This window comes from Anopheles merus, chromosome 3L (assembly GCF_017562075.2).
Source record: "Anopheles merus strain MAF chromosome 3L, AmerM5.1, whole genome shotgun sequence".
Classification (NCBI taxonomy): domain Eukaryota; kingdom Metazoa; phylum Arthropoda; class Insecta; order Diptera; family Culicidae; genus Anopheles; species Anopheles merus.
The window spans coordinates 39,892,512-39,916,395 of record NC_054085.1 but is presented as its reverse complement, the minus strand read 5'-3'; the positions used below and the strand labels follow the sequence as shown (position 1 = coordinate 39,916,395).

The following is a 23,884-nucleotide window of genomic DNA, read 5'->3' as shown; positions in this document are numbered from 1 at the left end:
ACGAGCTAGGGCGTTCCGGGTCGTTTCGAACTCTGTAGGAGCTAGTCGACTCAGCCACTAGTGACTACCGACCTTCTCCTCATACAAATATACATTAAAAAGGTTCATTTTTACCAATACAAATTCCATAAGCCTCATAACAATAAGAGTTCTTGAATGGATTAAATTTGTAACAAACTTGAACAAAATTAAGCAAGCATATTTTTGTTTTACTTCACTAGTTAAAATGGCCCTATTACCCGGTTAAAATGGCCGGATGCACTGCTGCAGGACCTGGACGTTGGTACCACGCGGAACGATTGACAGTATCTGTTGAAAGTCGCCACATACCAGCACCACCTTATCACCGAACGTTCGGCGATTTTCCATAACGTCCTGCAGGGCGCGATCGAGGGCGCGAGCTTCTAGAGCAGGGGTCTCCAAACTACGGCCCGAAGGCCGCATGTGTCCCTCGAGACCTATTATGCAACTCGTGGACACTTTGTGAAGGTTAAAATAAATAGTTAATTATTGTGACTATTTTTAAATAAATTGTAATTGTTGCTTTTTAGAGACGTAGAGCAAATTTAAACGTTCGCATTAGACCCCAACACCATTATATGTGAAGCAATGCATCAGATGATTAATGACTCTACCTGGGAGCCTTTGTTCTCCATGTCAGGAGCGGCTTCCCCCTAGTGTATGTCTCTTCCCGAAGGGCTGCGCTGGCTTCTTCCGTCTTGGCTCGCTGCAGGACTCTAAAAAGCCAGCGAGCGTAGGCCCAACGACGAGGCTGGAGATTAGGGAAAAGGCCTTGCAAGCCACCTTCGTAAAAAAAAATCACCGCAACGAAAAGTAAACAAGAAGAAGAATAATTGTTGACCGGCCCATGCCACATCGACGTGCTCTATCGTGAGCAACAAGAGAGAGAGAGAGAGAGAGAGAGAGAGAGAGAGAGAGAGAGAGAGAGAGAGAGAGAGAGAGGAGAGAGAGAGAAGAGAGAAAGAGAGAGGAGAAAGAGAGAGAGAGAGAAGAGAAGAGAGAGAGAGAGAGAGAGAGAGAGAGAGAGAGAAAGAGACTCGGTCAGGAGCAGTCCTGATTTTGTTGCCCGTACCAACATACCATGGAAGCTGCTGCAATTAATTTTAAGCTTACTTGTACTTATTTAATCTTTAAACTATTTAGATCACTTCATAAATATTACACAACATTTATTCGTATGTTTGTTTGAGGAAAACATGGTGGTCGTTTTTCGTCCAACGCCTAAATCGATGAATCGCTATGCCTGTGCAAAGTGTGCAAGCAAACCAACACGGTACAAACATCATTCAAGCTATCCGCACCTAACATCAACTCACTAACCAACATCGTCTCACTATAGAGTTAAAAACGAACGCTCTATAATGAGAGATTGAAAATGAGAACCTTTTTGTAAACGGGGGATATACTATAATTCCCATATTTCCACATTTCCATAATAAATTCCTCTTATATGAACGTCTTTCTCACTGCCGAATAGAATATCATCGACATACACTAAGATGTAGATTCGATCGCCGCTAACATCTTTCGTGTATTCGCAACACTAACTTTGCAAGGAAAGTTGAGCAGCTTCCACCCCACTCGCCAGCCTTTTGGAAAATGGCGAAAATTCTAAAAGACAAACCCCGGCCGATTCCTCCATTAAAGAGCAATCTACCAGCGCAAGTAGTCATTACGCCCATCGAAAAGTCCAATGCACCTGCTAATGAATTTGCTGAAGCATATCGACTTGGTCTAACAATGCCTAGCCCTCACGATGTAGAAGTGTCAACGACCAACAACACGGTTGACAACACACCTCCAACTCTACCACCTGAAGAGCGCATCACCGTCGCGGGGGTTGAAAGCACCATCAAATGTCTTCAAAACATGAAGGCCCCAGGCATTGATGGAATCTTCAATATTTGCATCAAACATCTGCAAAATCGAGCTATAACTCTGCTTGTGGTAATTTTTAATAGCTGCCTCTGACTCAACATCTTCCCGCAAGCCTGGAAGAGCGCTAAGGTGATCCCAATCCTGAAGCCCGGTAAGGATCCCACCCTTCCATCCAGCTATCGCCCGATAAGCTTGCTAAGCGCCTTCAGCAAATTATTCGAAAAAATAATATATTGTCGACTAAGCAATTCAGTTAACGATCTACAAATTATTCCGGCAGAACAGTTTGGATTTCGGTCCGGGCACTCAACAACACCCCAACTGATGAGACTGCAAAACACAAAAAAGTACAGCAAAACAGCAAAACAAACGAGTATCAAGATCCACTGCTGTTGTGATTGACGTGGAAAAAGCATTCGACAATGTGTGGCATGTTGGGCTTGTCCATAAATTGTTCCAGTTCAAGCTCCCGTTATTCTTGGTCAAACTGATCAAGAATTACCTGCAGCAACGCACCTTCCGTGTTGTCATCGGCCCATACACTTGCATGTACCGGCGGGCCTACCCCAGGGCAGCGTTCTGGGCCCTCTTCTGTATTTGCTGTTCACGGCGGACCTTCCTGCTCTTCCTAGCGGTACCCAGTTGTTTTTGTTTGCAGACGACACGGCGATCGCTACTAAGGGCAGAACACCAGCAGAACTCAGACGCGGCGCTCAGCGCTGCTTAGACGTACTACAAGGCTATGCTGCTGAATGGAGAATCCGCATCAACAACGCAAAGACACAAGCCATGATTGTTCCACATCGGCTTAGACACCAGCTACTAAACCCGATTGGCTGCCAGCTGACTGTGGGAGGAACAACAATCCCTTGGTTGTCAAGGGTAAAATATGTGGGTCTAATCATGGATAACAAGTTGCTTTATCATCACCATACCCGAGAGCTGGCAACTCGGATCAATGTCCTGCTTAAAAAAGAGTCCTCCTGCTTTGCTACAAGAACAAGATCGCGATCTATAAACAAATTGTTCTTCCCATGGCAACTTACAGTATCTCGGTTTGGAAAAATAGCGCCCAAACCAACATCCGAAGGGTTGAAATAGGGTTGAACCGATTTTTTCGACTAATTGCGAATGCCCCCTACTGAACCAGGTTAGAGGAGCTATATGAAAAAACCAGTACACATCCAATAGATGAAATTGGATATGTTATAACAGAACGCCTTAAAGAAAAATGTGCAACATCAGGTTCACCCCTTCTAAGGGCACTCTTTTGAATTTTTCACATTTCATTTCTTTTTCCCTCCTCCTTTCTTTGTTATTTTTGAATTTCTTTCGTCCTGCTCCTAATCTAATAGTGTTAAGTAGATAAGTTAGTTTAAGTTAAGTTAGCGTAACAAAAGGCCCTAGGCCTAGCACCGTTTCTTTCTAAAATCAAAACAAACTGCCTCCTGGCAAAATCCTCCACAGCGGTGAAAAGCGAGCGTTGCGCTAAATCTCGCAAAACAAATGTACACATGAACTTAAAAGAAAAATATCAATAAACATATATTCTGATTCTGATATTTTGTGTACAAGCAGAGATCCGCATTACTTTGCACAAACTGCATTCTAACAAGAACGTCACGTAATCGATGATTCCAGCACCGGGCAGACTGCTTCAGCCCGTAAATACTCCTCCGATGTCTGCATACCAGCTTTCCTGCTCCTTTCTTCTCATAGCCAACAGGTTGTTTCATATATAGCTTCTTTTGCAGATTACCATACAGGTATGCAGTTTTCACATCTACGCTTTTTCATGCTTGCAATGGCCAATGAGGTCCTCTGGGTTGTTTGCTTCGTTACTGGTGCAACAACTTCATCATAATCTTCCCCATATTTTTGACTAAATACCTGTGCCACACGCCACGCTTTATATTTCAAAATATTGCCAGCTGCGTTTCTCTTCCGTTTGTAAACCCATTTACAACCAACTGGTTTACGGCATACGGGTAGATCCACCAAATCCCATGTGCCATTTGTTGCACGAGATTTCAGCTCATCTGCTATGGTTTTCTTCCATTTAAAACTGTCCTCACAGTGTAAGTTTCTAGGATCCTTCTCCTCCTCTTTCTGTTAAAGTTTCCTCAATTAACCGCCTGGGAAAAAACACCCGCATTGATCGTCTAAGAATTTCTTCTAATTGTAGTTCTTGAAATGATAGCTCACCTTCGGACGCGTTCATCATTATTTCGACGTCCTGTGTGATGGTAGGTTTCATGATATTCAATCTCAGTCACTGCTTCGGTTTGTGTTTCAATACTTCCGGAGTTTTTCATCAGTGCGGTCCTCGACGATGGTAGTTGCACCATTTCGATAGTTGGTTCAATCGATTTAGTCTTGTTTCTCTCCAAATCAGTTTCGTGCATTTCTATGAATTTGACATCTCTACTAATCACTATCTAATAAGTTTTGCGATCCAAAAAACAATAGGCTTTTCGTTATTCAGCATATCCAACAAAACCCATTTCCTCCATCTTCACATAAAGTTTGAAACGCATCTCTTTCGGTACATGTACATATGCTTCCGAACCAAAAATTCTAATATGACTATATGATGGTTTCTTATTATGCCAAAATGCATACGGTGTTTACTCAATTGATAATGATAGTAACCAATACGGCAGATAGTTTGCAGCTGTTTTTGATTCACCCCAATACTGCTTTCGGAGACCAGACTCAGCAAGCATGCAGCTAACCGTTTCCACAAAATAATTTTGTTCCAGAGTATTCTCCTATGTAATCCAATATGTAAGTTATTTTCGAACAATCGCAGAAATGGCTTCGGGATCTCTTACGAACGATCTAGTACGTTAGGCGTAATTTTTGATCTAGAGGGCTATGAAATGAGTGAAAATGAGCGTCGCGGCGAACGTTCCCAGGAACGAACGAGTTCGCCGGTACGGCTGAATACCAGCCAGAGAGACTTGAAAGCATTACATCCACAAACTGTCGAGGCTTTAAGCCCTCATCTGTCACTTCCAAACGATCGTGCATCGCCGTCATCTGCTTAAGATGCTCCGGAAAATGCCGTCTTCTGGCATCTTCAGAGAACACATCTTTCGCAATACCGTCATCATCGTATACATAGATTCTGCTTCATGGATACTCAGGAGAGTGTCCCACATTTCCTTCGCGGTTTCCTTTTCCGGCAAATGTGAACCAACAGGTCGTTTTCCACGGCCACACCTATCATATGACGCGCCTCTCCGTCTTTTTCAGACCAGATCGCCATCTTTTCCACCGCCGTTGATTTCGGTTCTTACATCAGTTCAGCTCCATTTTGAACTTCCATATTTCAAAGTTCTGGTTTCTTAATCTCAATCTAATTCTCATTTTTTCTTCGAACAGGGTTTAAACTTTTCAATCAACCAAGCACTTATGAAACTCAAAAAAAAAATAATAATAAAACGATGAACTTCACTGATCCCAATTCTATTTAATCCGCGTTACTCTGGGCCCATAACCTATTGAAAATACGTGTAGTGTTTAACGATTATTAAATCGGAATGAACATTGTAACAAGATATAATAAGCCTATTATTTTATATAAACAAAAACTATGCAACTCTGATACGTTGCTTATTCCAATAAGCCTGGGTGTCACTTTTCCCAACTTTTATTATGCAATTACTAAAGCTACATTCATTTTTTTTATTTAAATAGAAATTAATTATTATTAAATAGAACGAACGATTTCCCCGATACGGCTGATTGTGTTCAACCAACCCTTGCAGTCGTATAGGGAAACTCGTTCGTCCCCGAGAACGTTCGCAGCGACGCTCATTTTCACTCATTTCATAGCCCTGTTGATAAAAAATTAGAAAACCGTATAGATTTTGTACTGCCCAACCTAGTGGTACAACCCTGTCCACTCATGAGCGACGAATATTTCTCGACGAACGAGTTCCCCGATACGGCTGTTGGCCAGTCACTTGGTCGCGACATTTTCAGTCGGTGATCATCGCGATGGTCACGGGAGATATGCGGTGCGTGCGAGTGGTTCCAAGAAACAAAATGAGCATGTTTTCTCGCATGTTAAACCCGACAAATAATCAAAACAGACAGAGAGAGAAAGCATGCTCATTTTGTTGCTTGAGCCCACGTGCCAAGTATATTCCAAGAATGTCGTGATTATCGCCGACAAAAAGGTCGTTTCCAAGTGAGTGACCAGGAGTTGGGTGCCAATGAAAATGTCACCAAGTATGTGATTGATTCTCCAACTGTTTGAGTATCGTCACTGATCATCTCAGTTGTGTACGTGAGCTGATTGTACAGTAAAGTAAATTGTGTGAAATTTTGTGTAAATCATCAATACAAAGGATTTAAAAATATACACATGTGCATAAACGACACAAATCTTGTTGTTTATTTCATCGATGACGCTTGCTTGAAAATAAAACACAAAGAAAAATAATCCCTGGCATCGTGGCATAAGGAGGCTGTTTAAGCGCTATTTGAAAGGCCCACCTGGAACTTTGATGCTGATCTTTAGCTTTAGATATTTAGATCTTTGATCTTTAGCATGCCAAAATTAGCTGCTTAAGCAAATTTGGCTATTTGGGTACTGTAGCAGGTAAGATCACAAAGTGTTTATAGCGACGGATAAGTAAAGCAAGTAATCTAGAGATTAATAAAACGCTTAATCTAAACATGAATTGTCCATTCAAAACACAATCGACCGTACTATATATTGTTACGACTGATATATCCACTCTGTGCCATTTATGCGTGTCCACGCACACATCCATGCACCGCTAACATCACGATACAAACCAATGATTAATTGTTAGCAAACAAATGAGCCGAATACCAATAACCAACAATTCAAAACTATATGACTTCGCATCACACAAACCAAAAACTACTGGTGCAATACAACCTCCTGAAAATCTTATCATTGACCTTACGTCGGTGATGATAGTGAAATTGTATAACATCAATCATATATTGAAAAAATTAAATGTCTTTATGCACACAGGGTTTAACAGATCAATAAACAATTGGTATCACGTTTTAAGCAATAACGATTTGAATTTCAAAAATATCTACCACTTATCAAAAATATCTACCATGTCAGTTAGTTTCTGGTACGCTATACACTTCCTAACTAATAAAATATGTTTTTATTGTTAGAATTGTAGAAAAACAAAACAAAGATGTTTATCAAAAATTGGTTACACAGTCAATCAGGACAGTATATTTGTAATCTATTCGATCACTGTTATAATATTTGCATATAACGATTAAAAAGCCACACGTTTGTACGAAAGTGGGTTGACATTCGAGAAAGGGTGTTGCAACCAGTGTTGTTAACTGTTGACATTTTTCATGACAGTCACCGTAAACAGCCGGTCAAAATATTTTTTGGCTGATGACATTCAATGCTTCCACGACACGACTGTCATTAAACGAAATTCATTCGTGTCGCTACCGTCAGGGCTGATGCAGTGACATGAAATGTAAACAATGTAGTATGAATGTCATTTGACATTTTTGAACAACACAAATCGATACGATCGGAGGATTATGAAGTGTATCGTCGCTGAATATGGGGATTCTAGTGAAATAGCAAAAACTAGTGAAATGAAAGCCTTTGCACCGCACGCTCTGTTGTAGTTTGACATGAATACGGCCGTTTGCAATACGACACAGTTCACTACTCATACAGGTTGGCGAATGTCAAATGAATGTATCTTGAAAATGTCTTCATGTCAAATGACATTTTTTGACGGGAATGTCAAATGACAGAGAGAGATGGGAATGGGAAGCTTCAAATCGAATGAATGTTTACAATTTTATGTCGATGAACGTCACCGTTCGCAACACTGGTTGCAACATCATAATGCGGGAACGGGTTAAACAATCTTGATATAAAGTGAGAAACCTTGTAAAACCGTAAATTTATTTTCCTTGGCCCATTTTCCACAAAAGTGTTGAAGTCGAGAACAAATGCTTTGAATCCATTTTCGAATCTACACCGAATCAATAAAATTAACTGGTAGAAATATTTTTCTTCCAAGTTTGTCATTGATAAATGGAGAATAAAAGTATTTCGACTTTGAGAATAAAATTCAGAATAGATTCATATCTATACTTACTTTAATCCAGTTTTCACCATAAGGCGCTATAGCTTTCCAATCAATTGTATCTGCATGGCATAAATTAGGATTCTTCTCGATGCGCACGCCACCACGTTGAATGTCTATTAGTGAAGTTAGCCCCAACTCCTAAAACAATTCCGAAATAAAACATCGCAGTATTATGAGAAAATGGTACTCGCCTCTGTTTAATAATATAGACGAGGAAAAAAATCTATTCAAATTAATATAGTATTATTTCATAATTTTCAATGCAAATAGCTGTACTTACCTTTATGTGCATTAACTCGTACACTACAAGAGCATAGTTGTTGGCCAGTTCACTTCCTCGAATAACAGTAAGGTTAGGGAATAGTTGCCCTAAAGTTTGCAGACCGTTTACGCGAAATAACAGCAGATAGCCTGTGATTTCCGTCAGCAGTGGGAAGGTGTAATTATCAAAACTGTCGTTGCCATATTTGTCAATAAGCATAATTTGCACAAATCCTTCAACCACCCGACAGTTTCTTAGTCGATCCAGATGATGTGGAGTGTTCCGCACATCCACGCTCGAACAGACTACACGCACGTACACAGAAAAAAAAAATTAGATAAATTTAATTATTAATCACAATGAACACATTTTTTTACTTTATTTTTATAGAGACTTTGAGCCGATTGGCACCATTCGCGTCTTCCACGCAACTATAAACACATGTGCGTGGGGCAATTACAGTGAACCCTCTCTTATTTGAGAGGCGATGGGACTGTCGAATAAGAGGGGTTTTCAAATTACAGAGGTTGAAAGTGAATGAAAGGTCCAAACAAACAAGAAAGAGACAGAACATTTAGTATGCAGCCTTAAGTGTTGCTATAGGAAACTGCGAACAGAATCGCTAATTTGAGCATACATCTTTCAATAACCATGGCCACACCATACTCAAATAAGAGGGACACAGATTTCAGAGGTTTTCCAAATTAGAGGAACAAAAATGTACTGGAAATCAAGCGACTGTGCAAAATGTTCAAATAAGAGAGGTTTTTCAAATTGGAGAGGTGTCAAATAAGAGAGGGTTCACCATCAAACATATTGGTCAAAAACTCAAGCTATTGAATAACGTTAAGTAAAAAAAAAAATGGCTTTTTTTGTGTTTTATTTCAACATTATACTAAAATAGGATTTATAATCCTATTTCATTTTTTTTTCGTTCAGGAAGAACTGTCCGTTTTGCTATCCTACTTCAATTTAAGCGCTATTTCATTATTTCATTTCATTATGTGTACTATTGTGAAATCAAAATTCTAAAAAAATATAGGGTTTACCAAGTCACTTTGCGATGTGAGCTGCACATTTCATCTCACTTGAGACGTATTTTTATTCTGACGTGCTACTTCATTTGGCCCGACATAATTTTCTATTCCGCCGCATTCATTTTCATCCATTATATGAAGTCTTTTCACAGGGGATGTTAGCTGGAGCCATCCGCGATGTTTACATTTTTTTTCAAAATTAAATTTTTGGGCTTTTAGTGCTGATTTATGATACAATTATGTTGTTTAACAAAGAATAGAAATTTATCTTTGCTCCGCAGCAAAATTCAACCCGAAACATGGGTTATTCATTGAGTTATTAGCAGGTTTGACTGAGCAGGTTCAAGCGCTTATAACTCAATGAATAATCCATTTTTCGGCTAGAATGCTACAGCGGAGCAAGGCAAAACTTATATTCTTTGTTAAACAACATAATTGTATCATAAATCAGCACTAAAAGTCCAAAAATTTAATTTTGAAAAAAAATGTAAACATCGCGGACGGCTCCAGCTAACATCCCCTGTGAAAAGACTTCATATAATGGATGAAAATGAATGCGGCGGAATAGAAAATTATGTCGGGCCAAATGAAGTAGCACGTCAGAATAAAAATACGTCTCAAGTGAGATGAAATGTGCAGCTCACATCGCAAAGTGACTTGGTAAACCCTGTAAATAAATTGCATGTTATAGGATTAGCTACAAACAAAGAGAGCGCGATTTATAGGCAAAGGGTACGTAGAAGCGGTCCCGTGGTACAGTCGTCAACTCGAAGGACTCAATAACATGCCTGTCATGGGTTCAAGCCCAGAATGGACCGTTCCCCCTAGCAAGGATTGACTATCCGGCTACGTGGTAATGAATTAAGTCTCGAAAGCCTGTATAGGGTGGCATGTCCGCGTAGGACGTTACGCCAAATAGAAGAAGGGTACGTAGAAGCAAGGGGAAACGGTATGAAACACAAGGATGCGAGAGCGCGTCTTGTTTTCCCCCACTCCCTTCTTTTGAAACAGCCAGATAAAGTCTTCCTTTGGGTGAATTTGCGAGTACACGCACACTATGTAAAAAATAACCCGCCCTTTGTCCGTAGGGGTTTTCCGGTATAACCTATAATAGTTTTGTTAAAACCGATGATAACCTATTTGATGCATTGTTTTGTTGTATTGTTTCTTTTTCGTATATCTCGTATCAGCAACGAACCGCATGCATGGTTTAATAAAGTAATAAACACATAGAATTGTCCACTCAGAAGTGTAATAAGCATTACTAACGATCCCGGTAGGTGCAAGAAAGCATAAGCGCTTCCGACCCGTTGGTGCAGCGAGTTCGGGTCGGGTCAGTCTAAGATAGGTTCATTCCAACCTGTGGTTGCAGTGAGTTCGGGTCGACCCGAATGATGAGTAGGTACGAAAAAGCATAACCGCAAGGCCAGAGGAGGTGAAATATATAGCGAAATGAACTATTTGACAGGTGAAATATCAGTTAGATAACGCATCACAGCAGCAACCAGCTCATGTGCAATGTAAACAAATAACGTGTACAAAATCGCAACTAAATCCACTAAAACTTCGATATCAAGTATTTCGTTAATTTTCAGTCAACAGATCATCATATCTTCCCATTTGTGAATGTTCCGCTTAAGAAAATACTCTTTTAAAGTGATTTTCGAAAGCGGATGTTGTATCTCCCCCAACATTAGTCGGGTCGGAGTCGCTTATGCTTTCTCATCGCACTTGCTCATCATAAGGGTCGATCAGAACTCACTGCATCCACGGGTCAGATTTGATTCCGACCTAGCGCACCCGCTGCACCCACGGGTCGGAGTCGATTACGACTGGCTCGCACGTGACTCCGGGTCGGGTCGTGAAATGAATCGTACGCCCGCGTACACATGACGCCCATGGACCTGTCCAGGTCCGAATGCAGAGCCGACATCATACGATTGAATCTTCACCATTAACGTAAGAGGGATAGGCTTATATCACGAACGTACCCGAAAGGTATGCATGCTACACTCATCAGGATCTAAAAGTAAGTACAAGGCAAAAGAGACACAGAAAAGTTTCCTCACGGCTACACATTTCCTCTAGACGCGTTGTCTATGCGTCTCGCTCGGTATCACAGCGGCATACGGCAGGTAAGCAGTACAACTTCAGCTACCTATTACGCATACATGTTTATCGAACACAACTATTCGGTTCGCCTCGGTAAACGTCAGGAGGACGCCGGAACACATGGGCGCAGACTTTTTCATGTTTTTGTATGACTTGGGCAGTTTTGGACAACACGTGTAGGGGTTCGCTATGACTCACCACTAGTTTCTACACAGTTTTGACTCTAACAAGTGTTTGTATTGTAAGCGTACAATACCCTAACCAGATGACGTTTCGAAAACGAATTTAGAAATACAGTCAGAATTCAATAGTTGAACGCTTTTTAGTTGGCATGCTTTTTAGTTGAACGCTCAATAGTTGGCTGACGGTTCAATTAAAAAGCATGCGTTTGTATGAGAAACCCGGTTTTTGAAAAATTCACAAAAATCTCATGGCATGCCAAGAAAAGTTTCAGTTTTTTTTGTATGGAAAAACGTGCCAACTAAAAAGCACATATTCAATACTTGGCAGGGAATCGAAGTTCAACCAGTGAGTTCGGACTGTACATCTGTTTCCAGCTACGATCGAATCTCGTGCCTTTTGCATCGGATCACGTGCCGCTTGCTTCGAATCACAGTCTACTACGACGGTGGGCTTGTCCAGTGCAATTTGACGTCGAAAAACGAAAATAGGAAGAACACTTGGTTCGACAGTTAGATCCAAGGTCCTTGAAAGAGAACAGGTCGAAGCGCTTAGAGTAAATTGACAGAAAGCCATGGGAAAATTTTGACAGTTAAAGTGAACATTGTTTATGTTTAGCGATGGACGTTGCTATGGAGTGAATGAGAGTTTGTTCAGCATTTCACATTCAATTCCTGGTAGAATATTTGAATAATTAGAATCCAATTAGAATATTACATGACTGATACAATCCAAGGATCTCATTTATCATTCGTAGCCAGGTTATAAGTAAATGACGGTATGCATATTGTACCAGTGTGTATCGATTGGATGTTTCATTTTACTCTCAGTGTTCAATTGAAAGTAAAAAGGACTTCTTTAACCCAGTTGAACATGTTAAACATTTCGTTTTTCCAGCAGGACCGTTGCAAACGGTAGTGGTTTGTGGTCACGGAATGGCAAACAATGAAAAAGGTTATCAATGTTTCTGAATACAGAGTAGACTGCAATTACTTCTCCTTTATTGTCCAGAAGTGATTGACCGCAAGAAATTTAACCAATATAACCTTCCTAATAATAAATTCGTCCACTTTTGCGCGTTAACTATTAGCCGTTTGTTTGTAAACACTTTTTCATGAAACTGTCAAAAGCGAGCTGAAAATGGCAACCTAGCAACGGGCTTTGCATCGACCTGTTCTCCTTAATAGATCTTGGTTAGATCCATAAAAAATTGGGTGCTTTGATGATTGTTCTATTTTCTTTTTTCTATCGGCCGGGGGACATTACCAGTACTCGCTAGTGTAATTTTTATCTTTTTCTATAGTGGCGACCAGCGCAAGCTAGATGCCGGTATAACTTATGTGTCATAATGATTCATACTTGGTGTCTCATCAAGTTTCGACCAGACTACTTGTATGTCGTTGAAAATGTTGATAAACGCCTATAAATTGCAATAAAGTAGCCCAGTAATTGTTGTTGTTGGACAAATCGTCATTCATACAAAGCGCTGGGTAACATTTCTCCGCATCTTTCAATATCTATCCATCATTGGATAAAATTATAGGCTCCTCGACCCAAAAGCCACACACCATGAGTAAAACCACATACCACTTCTGCGAGCTACCCTTTAATATTCAAGGCATATTGCATTTTGTTATGGAAATTATCAAGATCTGTTAAGGAGAACAGGCCGATGCAAGGTTGCCATTTTCAGCTCGCTTTGACAGTTTCATGAAAAAGTGTTTACAAACAAAAGCTAATAGTTAACGTGGAAAAGTGGATGAATTTACTATTAGGAAGATTATATTGGTTAAATTCCTTGCGGTCAATCACGTTTGGAGAATAAAGGAGAATTTATTGCAGTCTACTATGTATTTAGATAACCTCAGTGTTTGCCATTCCGTGACCATGAATCACTACAGACACAACGGTCCTGCTGGAAGAACGAAAATTTTAACAGGTATAAAACAGCACAACTGGGTAAAAGAAGTCCTATTTACTTTTAATTAAACACTGATAGTAAAATGAAACATCTAATTGGCACACACTGGTACAATGTGCATAACATTCTTTGCTTATAATCCAGCGACGAATGATAAAATAGATCCTTGAATAAAATCAGCCATAGAACAAAGAATTTTTGCAAATTTTACACCTCTAAACCTTACAGACGTAATTTTAAATAGGTTATGGGCCCAGCACGCTTGCACTGCGCCAAGTCAGAGTATGGCATTTTCATGGGATACAGCAGCAGTTTCAAGGCGTAACGAGTTTACAACTCGAATACGAAGAAAATCATAATCAGTCAGGATGTCAAATTCCTAGACAATTGTGCAACGAATCGAGCTCCTGAGTTGGGAGAATCATTGTCTGAAGTTGATCTGGAAGAATTGTATGTACAGCCTGTCGTACAGCATCAAGAAGAATAACGTTTGGATACAATTGAAGACCGAAATGATATTGACGACCATGACGACGATTCAGTACGATGATGCTAATGGAGATGAAACTGCAGCTGTTCATCATCAACCGATCGAGTAGCTTGCCGCGCTTCCTCCACAATTAGAGGACCCACATAAGTTGGTAAGGCGCAGTGAGAGAGAGCGCATTAACCCAGGCAAGTACCGGAATTTCGTAATGAGTTGCAGTACCACGGTTAAAAGTTCTTCACAGTTTTCAAAAAAGATGCGAGATTTTGGTGAATCCTGTACCGTACTTCCGGGGATCGCTGATGAACCTAATACGTATCGAGAGGCTGTTTATTGTGAAGATACCAAACGCTGGAAAGATGCTATGAAATCAGAATTTGATGCCTTGCAAGAAAATCGAACATGGAACCTGACGAGTTTGCCTGCTAGTCGTAAACCTGCTTCGATCGTAAGAAGTGGGTGTATACGGTGAAAACCAATACAGATGACTCGGCGCAACTTGAAGCTAGATGCTGAGCTGCAGCGCATTGAGTTGAAACAGTCCATTTAAGATACTTGCGTGTACTATAAGATTAATAATGAAAGCATTCTTTTAGTAGCAGTTTACGTAGATGATTTGTTGATCTTCTCGAACAATGACAGCTGGGAGAAGAATTTAAAGAAACAGGTGACGTAGCGTTAAAGAAACAGGTGACAATGAAGGGCTTGGGTCTTGCTAACAAAGTTCTTGGAATACGTATGACCAGAGCTGATGGTGTAGCAATGCTGGATTAAGAACAGTAGATAAATGAACTTTTGAATCGTTATGGTGAAGCAGATGTGCGTATGCCAGCTGACCCAGGACTGAAAGTGAGTCTACATATGAGTCCACAGATAGAAGAAGAGCGCAAACACACGGAAAATGTACCATACCGGGAACTGATAGGTGGCTTGCAGTACTTGGAATGCTGTGAGTCACTACTGTAATGATCCTGGAAAAGCTCACTGGATTGCAGCGAAACGAATTCTTCGTTATTTGAAAGGGACGAAACCCACGAAGCTTATATTCACAGTACAAGCGATGGAAATTTCGAAGGTAATTGTGATGCTGATTGGGGCAATTGCACTGATAACCGTCATTCTATTACTGGTTATGTGATGAAACAGTCTGGAGGCCTGGCATTGCCGTAAACAATCAACAGTAGCACTTTCGACGACGGAAACCGAATACATGGCAGTTTCAGCAGTTACTCAGGAAGCTGTTTGGTGGAAAGGTTTTCGACAAGAACTGTTGGGATGTGCAGAGCCAGTGACGATTTATTGCGATAATTGGAGTGGTATCCATCTGACAGAGAAGTAAATTGGCTACTCATCAAGAAGTAAACATATCGATATACGACATCATTTCGTCAGGCAGAGCATTGTAAGAAATCTAATACATCTGAAACATGTTTGTTCTGATAATCAAGAAGCAGACTTGCTAACTAAGATACTTCCTATCAGTAAGTTTGAAGATGGACGAGTGGTCTTTGGAATTAAGTCATTTCTCGATTAAGGGAGGATATTAGAATAGTAACCATCGAATTGGAATAACCTTGGGTTATGTGACAATAAAAGTTTATTCTGTGTTACACCTACAAACCATGCATATGTAATATTCAATACAGTGCATATATCCTTTTGTTTCATTCAATAGACCTCCTGATACCATGTAAAATTGTGAAACTTTAGGATAGATTTACAAAACAGCAAATAAAAATATCATCAAAGTACCCAGTTTGTTATGGATCTAACTGTCAAATCAGGGTTTCTCCCGGATGACAATTTCAGCACGGAAAATCGGGTTGACATTTGATGCAAGTCGCTTAACATTCCGCTTTTCAGACGAAAGCGATCTCACGATGAGCAGCGTGCTGTGAGAAAAAAATGAAGGGCAAAATCAGTGCAATCATCGTCATGGTAGTCATGGCGAAAAAAGGTATTCCCCTCTTTCCACTTTTTCCACCGGTACATCCCTAGTACACTCTGACTCTTCGTTTCTATTCAGTTTATCTATTGACTTGTTGTACTGCCGTGGTTGGATTTGATCCGCAGTACATCAAGTCAAAACAGCTTTATTAAACATGTAAACCATTGAAGGGATCGAAATCTAGGATGTTTAAAAGGCACTAGTAGACACATCCAAACTTGGAGAAGAAATAGATCAACGCACCAGTAAAATTATTGACGATGATATCGTGTTACCTTGGATGATTGCATGGTGTTCAAGGAACAACAAGGAATGATGAAGAGCAAATGATGGAGAGTGCAAGTAATGAATTTTGTTTTCGTGAATTGTGGAAACTAAATTTGATTCTTTTTGAATGGTACCTGCAATCACTGATTTAGGATCCAGGTTAGACAAAGAAAAAGGATTTGAAGAGAAAATTTGAAAACAGAATGTATAAATCCTTTAAATGCAAATAATGACTGAAGCAATTCCAATGTGACTAGCAGTTGAAAAGGAGTGTACGCTCTCTAAGCATGGATGGATTTGAAAATAACGGAGGATGATGTAAGAACACTGCAAAACAGCACATGTTGTGTAAATGTGGCCAGCCGGCTCTGTCTCTCAATTTACACTACAAACATTAAAAGCACGTGATTTTATGTAGTTTTTATAGGGTTCTTTGCCGGGTGTTATTTTCAAGCTTAATAGGCAGGCCTTTAGGTTTTAAGCCTTTCTGTGATTCATAGGAATGTTTTAGAATTGTGCATGCAGGTCAAAACTACAAAATACATCACGAATAAATATAATTATACAATTTTTTTAATGTATAGATTAGATGTGTATTTCCTTCAATTTTAATGTGTATTCAGTTGTTTAAGCGTCCAACATCTGTGTCGGCCAGGGGCCCCAAAACCATCCGCTCACAAGTATAATTGCTACTCAATCCTTATCTGGTTAGGATATTTGATACAATCCCCTGCTAGACGCTTAAATCAAGCCTCTACTTTCGTGTGACCGCTTAGGGCCTCCACTCTTCTTAATCCGCGATTGCTAACAATCACACACAATCAAAACATGGCCTTTCATGAAATATTAGATGGTGTTGCGGCCCCGTCGCACTCGTGTCCTTCGCCATTATTTAGATGATACAAACATGGCCTTTCATGAAATATTAGATGGTGTTGCGGCCCCGCCGCAGTCGTGTCCTTCGCCATTATTTTCGCCTTTTGTGGACCATTATTTTCCGTTTTAAATTCGACTCGATGCGTATTCTCTCTAGGTATTTTTAATCCATGTAATATTCCTCTTTTTTTTGAGCCGGTCTCATGGTACAGTCGTCAACTCGTACGACTTAACAACATGCCCGTCATGGGTTCAAGCCCCAAATAAACCGTGCCGCCATACGTAGGACTGACTATCCTGCTATGGGGGGAAATCAATAAGTCAATGAAAGCCAACCCCACAAGTGGGTTGGCAGGTCTTGGCCGGCATCGGTTGTTGAGCCAAAGAAGAAGAAGAAGAATATTCCTCTTGATTTTCAATGTTAATGGTCATCGCACAACTGGGAATCTTCTTCATCGTCAAACGTTGGTTTATTTTTTGTCGATACCTGTGATGGAGGAAGAATCATCCTCTGCAATTTAAAAACTTTTTTACATTGACAATAGCACTCTGTAGGGTATTTTACACTTACGTAGAGGCTGTAAATCAACTATTGGGACGGGAAATGTTCATCATCTTCCCAAGTTTGATTTTACGTTTTCTTCAAAGCATCGTGTGTCCGGTACAACATTTTACTATATTTTAACTGGTTTGGGATATTTGATATGCTATTTCAACAAAAGAATCGAGAAATGTAGCCCGCGGACAATTATTGCACGTTTTACAAATGTAAACAATTCGTTGATGCTCCAATGTTCTCCTCAAACCACAACATAATGGCGGCTCGATGTGGAGAAGATATTTTTACTCACTCCTAAATCCAACCTCATCATGATTTCATCATGTGAGCGGCTGTTGCCCGATCATCTCATTAGAGCAATAATCGGCGATATATTTACTCACCATACAAACAAAATCATCTCTCTCTCTGAGGTACTTGTTCCGACGCAATGCGTTGCGATTTTGCCAAAATGTATGGGATTTGACAGAAGCATGCGTTAACGACGCACGACGCAGCGTCAAAGTAGAACAAATTCTATTTCGACGCACGTCGTGATGCGTCTGTCAAAATGATTTTACCATATCGGGTGAAAATCGATATTTTTTCACGTTAAATTGTTTCGAGCGCAGTTTTGCGTGTAATTGGACTACTAAATAATTTTATAAATAAAACAAAATAAATGTAGAGAAAGTAATTTCGTAATTGCTGCAAAACAGGTGTGTGCGGGTCAGTATGCAATATGCAATAAAAAGCGTAAACATGCTTTGAACTGTTTTGAGCCCAACTGGAAATGATTTTACAGTTGTAATTTAACAATATAATCACTTCAGAACCTATAAATAATACGCATTATTGCTGTTTGTTGATGTTTTTAAAATGTGTTGACACATCCATGCAGAACGCAGCGAACAGATACCAGCGTGCGTCACGCAATGCGTTGCGATACGCTGCGTCGGAACAAGTACCAAACCCTCAGCGAGGGGAAAAACAAGTCTGCTCAGTACGCAGGAGGAAACGATGATAGCCTCTCAGTATGGATTAAAGCTGCTGTCATTGAGCTCGCCATAGTGAGAGCAGGCTGGATTGTCATTTGGGCAAATCGCACTGGACAAGCCCACCTGATATATAAACTCACTTTGGTGAAAGCTTGCGTTCCCTTAGCACTGTAAACAGATTGAAGATATAAAAAATCCAATGGTAACGGAACACGATTCTACCGTAGCAAAGTGGGTATAGGGACTAGGTGGGCTTATAGGATTGGCGGGAAGACTATATTGGACGAACGAATGACAGGAGGGGATTCGATTGTGATACGTAGTTTTTCACCCATACTACGACACATCAACCAAACCAGCCATTGGAATTCAGACGCATACATAAACAAATGATCGAATCCCCTCCTGTCATTTCGTTTTCATTTTTCTACAGTACGGCTGTCAAATTGTTCGGGATAAGCCCACCTGTATAATAAACCCACTTTGCTACCGTAGCGGCACGCATTCGATCATTGTGGCCTGCGATTCGAAGCATGTTTCGATGCAAACAGCATGAGATTCGAACGTAGCTGGAAACGGGTGTATATAAAATAGTTGTGGGTGATGCAATGTTATCGAATTTTTTTTTTCTTTGGCACAACAACCGCTGTCGTTCAAGGCCTGCCTGTACCCACTAGTGAAGTGAGCTTGGCTTTCAGTGACTTATTGTTACCATAGCAGGATAGTCAGTCCTACGTATGGGAGCACGGTCTATTCGGGGCTTGAACCCATGACGGACATTTTGTTAAGTCGTACGAGTTGACGACTGTACCACCAGACCGGCCCAAATCGAAAATATTGGTTATCGAAAATATTGCGTAATATTCGAAAAATATCGAAAAGTGCGATTCGAAGTAGGAGGCACATGAGTCAATGCATACGGCATGAGATTCGAACGTAGCTGGAAACGTGTGTATATAAAATAATTGTAAGTGATGTGATGTTATCGAAAATATTTAAAGCAAATAAAGTACTAGTCACTTCTGAGTTAAAAGTAAAAATAATAATCATATTTGATGTTCTCTAGATAATATTTTGATTATAATCTATAAAATAGTTCACCAACTTACCTTCTCCAGGACTCATTATGAAGGCATCTTCATTTGGCTGCGATGCAGTTATCCGGGTTGTAGTCTGTAAAGCATCTATGTCTTGGGATGCAGTGACGTTGATACTTATAGAGAATATGCAATAGAATAAAAGTGCTTTTCCGAATGACGACATTTTTTTCCATCGCCACCGTTTCCACAAACTAGAACGATTATGTTTCCTTGCACCCGACAGGTACTCATTTGCAAAGCATTGTACAATGCTCCATCGACTATCATTGGCTACATAGCAACCACTATCACTCTTTTTATCCTTATGATAATCTTTAACAGTATTGTTAAACCAATCACTATTGCTTGTACTGTTACCATCATTTGCAGCAGTAACAATGCTGTTGTTGATGTCGTACCAATATGTACACTTACAAATAGGAAGATAATATGAACCAAATAAGCTCGGAGATAGCCTATAATATGACTCCTTATTATTATTTTTCAAGTTCTGCCACAGACACTCACTTCTTAAATCACATTCATTAAAAAAATTATTTGGTGCACCGTTTGTGCTCCACAGTTCCGTTTCACTCATTGTGGATGTTTAGGATTTTTTTTCTTGACATTCAATCACCGTTTTCTGGATAGTCTTTAATTTCAGCATAGCGCTTAACATGTGCGGTACAGACACTCCCATTTTTTGGTGAACGATTTGATTACTTTGAAAAAGATGAAGCCAATTCAGGGCTTGGCTATGGTTGAACATTTCCTTGTTGTTTGGAGCGGTTCAATAATGAACTTTTGATTTTTATTCGGTATAACGCACGTAGACACACATTGTTACCACACGAAGCAAATTGATACATTTCTTCCATACATCCCATAGTATCATGATGTTAAACTTGCGAGTGCGTATTTTGTTCACATATAGCACGTTACTAGACCATGGTCTAGTAAATATACACGATTACCACACATACAGGATTTCATTAAATCATTTATAATGGTGAAAATACCGCCACATATTCATTGTAACACTTTCTTCCATTGTTTATGAATTTTCTTCCGTAAGTCGTGTAGCACACTTCACATTGAACACTCTAGGTATTCACTAACAACACTAAAATATTATATTAAAGCAACACCATCTCTATGCGAAGAATTTGCTGTTATGTGTGATTCGTACTGCTTCAATATGTAGCTCCGTGCGCCTACATTTTCAATAAAAAAATATCTTTAAAAATATAAAAGCAATTAACGAAAACAAAATGAATCACTCACAACCATTACACTTAAGGTATTAACTATCATTCTATAAAATTTTCAAATATTATTTTTCTGTTCCAAACACATGAACGATTTATGAATAACCCCATTTACACCTACAAACTGTTCGCAATAGTGCATGCATGTGTACTGATGAGTGCCAATTCGAAATTTGTATGAAAGAGTTCGTAGTTCGTTATCATTACCACCAAGCGCCTAAAACACCTCAATTCATTTTATCGCCAAAACGGATTCCTTCTAATAACTTGAAATTTGAGAACCAAATTTTTCATTGTGTCGGCGAAGTTGTAAAAATAAGTTTGATTTATAGAAATGTTGAGTCTCGCGACTTCATTCCTCTATTAGTTTATGAAGATTGTTCTAATCAGCATTTTGCATTCTGTGTTAATGCTACAAATAATAACATAATTATCTACATTCTCGAAAGTTATATAGGCACATACATTGTATACTTGTATACAAGGTACAAACATACTCCCACAACATATATGATCATGTGTGCTGCACAAATGTGTGGCATACTGACTTGAGTTTATTTTACGCTTTTCTGGATCTACTTGTTCATAAAGGCGAGAGTTTCCCCTGCCAATTGCTGTCATTTGGAAGAGTTTTGTATGACTACATATGAAATGTGCCAGTGTGTTATAGATTTTATGTTCAGAATTTTATCAAAACGTTCATTTCAAAAAAATATTTGTGCTCATATTATTTATTCTTAAACATGTTATACAACAAATTTCCAATTCTGATGAAACGTGTGAATCCTGAGAATAAAATCGATCGATACATAATGTAGTGAAAATACGGTCGAAGCCGTAATAATGTTAACTGAAAAAATAAAAAAAATCCAATTGTGTCGAATCTGGCTTATTTTGAAAAATAAGTTAAGTAGCAAATGCAATCGTGTAGGTTTTGAAGCCTCTCTGAGGGATAATAGAGGCTCTACTATTCCACTTTTATCCGAACACGATTCTATTCGTGTAGAGTGGTAACATGTGGACTCGGACTAGTTCCAAGGGTCCCAAAGGAAACACGGACTAGTTCCAACTCCTCGTACAGATGGTGGGACATGGCAAATGAGGCGACATATGAGCATCTCACGAAACACGAATTGCCTGACCGCCGGTGTGTTCCCGATGCTAAACAAAAATGTCACGAGGCCTTCCAGATGTTTAGGGGCATAGCCGCGAGGCAGTCACCCTGCCACATATATGAACAGACTAGAGAAAGTTAAGAGAGAACATAAAGCGGATCTACCGACTTTACGCTATGCTCCACGAAAAGGGGTCAGGGAACGTACGCGGAGACGGAGCCTTCAAATAACTGGATGATGCCCTAGCCAAACTATCGAACTATCAAAGAGGATTCCGAAACGTATAATCAACAACTGATCAGATCATCACCATGCTTCAAATTTTGGAGTAGACGACAGAGTACAGAAACACGTACCATTTCTTCATTTACTTCAAAGCTGCATATGATAGCGGAGCCTTCAAATAACTGGATGATGCCCTAGCCAAACTATCGAACTATCAAAGAGGATTCCGAAACGTATAATCAACAACTGATCAGATCATCACCATGCTTCAAATTTTGGAGTAGACGACAGAGTACAGAAACACGTACCATTTCTTCATTTACTTCAAAGCTGCATATGATAGCATAGCCAGGGTAAAACTATATGACGCTATGGGCTCTTTTAGAATCCCGGCTAAACTGAGAAGGGTAGTTAATGACTATGACCATCGTCACATGCCAGGTGAAGGTGGATGGAAAACTCTCTGGGTCTTTTGCTACCACCTAAGGTCTGCGCCAGGGGTATGGGCTTGCCTGTCTCTTATTCAACTTGGCGATAGAGGGGGCCATCCGTGACTCGAGGGTGGAGACTTCTATAAGTCAACTCAGATCCTGGCAAGCGCTGATGATATAGACATCATTGGTCTGCGGATCTTCTATGTAGCAGAAACCTACCAAGAGATTGAGCAGGCGGCAGAGATTGCAGATAAACGAGGCAAACTGATGGTGGCAACATCAGCAGCCCTACCAATAAATAATCCAAATCTACGTAGACGTGACGTACAGATATGTGAACGCACTTTTGAAGTCGTCCCAGAATTCACTTATCTCGGTTCAAAGGTCGGCAACAACAATAGCATAGTAGTTGAATTGCGCGCAATGATGTTGGCTGCTAAAAGATCATTTTACAGCCTGAAAAATCAGTTCCCCTCAAAGAACCTGTCACGACGGACAAAGCTGGGACTATATAGCACTTATATAGTACCAGTACTCACATGTGCCTCTGAGACATGGACTCTTTCCAAATCTGACGAAACCCTCTTAGCCGCGTTTGAGAGGAACATGTTCAGAAGGGTTCTTGGCCTCGTATGTGTGGAAGGACAATGGAGGAGCCGCTATAACGACGAGCTATACGAAATGCACCGCAGGACTGAAGCCCGCAATAGTTGGTTTCCATACTGTGGATCATATGCATGTTATGCACCTACCATGCGACATATAAAGATATATATATATATATATATATATATATATATATATATATATATATATATATATATATATATATATATATATATATATATATAAATATATAAATATATATATATATAAAGATATATATATATATATATATATATATATATATATATATATATATATATATATATTATATATATATATATATAAATATATATATATATATATATATATATATATATATATATATATATATATATATATATATATATATATATATATATATTATATATATATATATATTATATATATATATATAAGATATATATATATATATATATATATATATATATATATAAGATATATATA

General features: G+C 39.5%; 1 protein-coding gene across 10 annotated transcripts in view; it reads right to left on the bottom strand.

Annotated features, from left to right (window-relative positions):
• The window catches only part of LOC121598255 (insulin-like receptor), a 45,044-nt gene that overhangs the window by 8,908 nt on the left and 12,252 nt on the right, over positions 1-23,884 (bottom strand). For 5 of the 10 annotated variants that reach the window (XM_041924826.1, XM_041924827.1, XM_041924823.1 and 2 more), the window contains 3 exons: positions 19,763-20,969; positions 8,308-8,594; positions 8,037-8,165 (listed from right to left, as the gene is read on the bottom strand). In XM_041924826.1, coding sequence (XP_041780760.1) covers positions 8,037-8,165; positions 8,308-8,594; positions 19,763-20,330 — 984 coding nt within the window. In that variant the 5' untranslated portion in view covers positions 20,331-20,969. The remainder of the gene's footprint in view (positions 1-8,036; positions 8,166-8,307; positions 8,595-19,762; positions 20,970-23,884) is intronic. The other 5 variants (XM_041924825.1, XM_041924824.1, XM_041924831.1 and 2 more) reach the window with 2 other exon arrangements.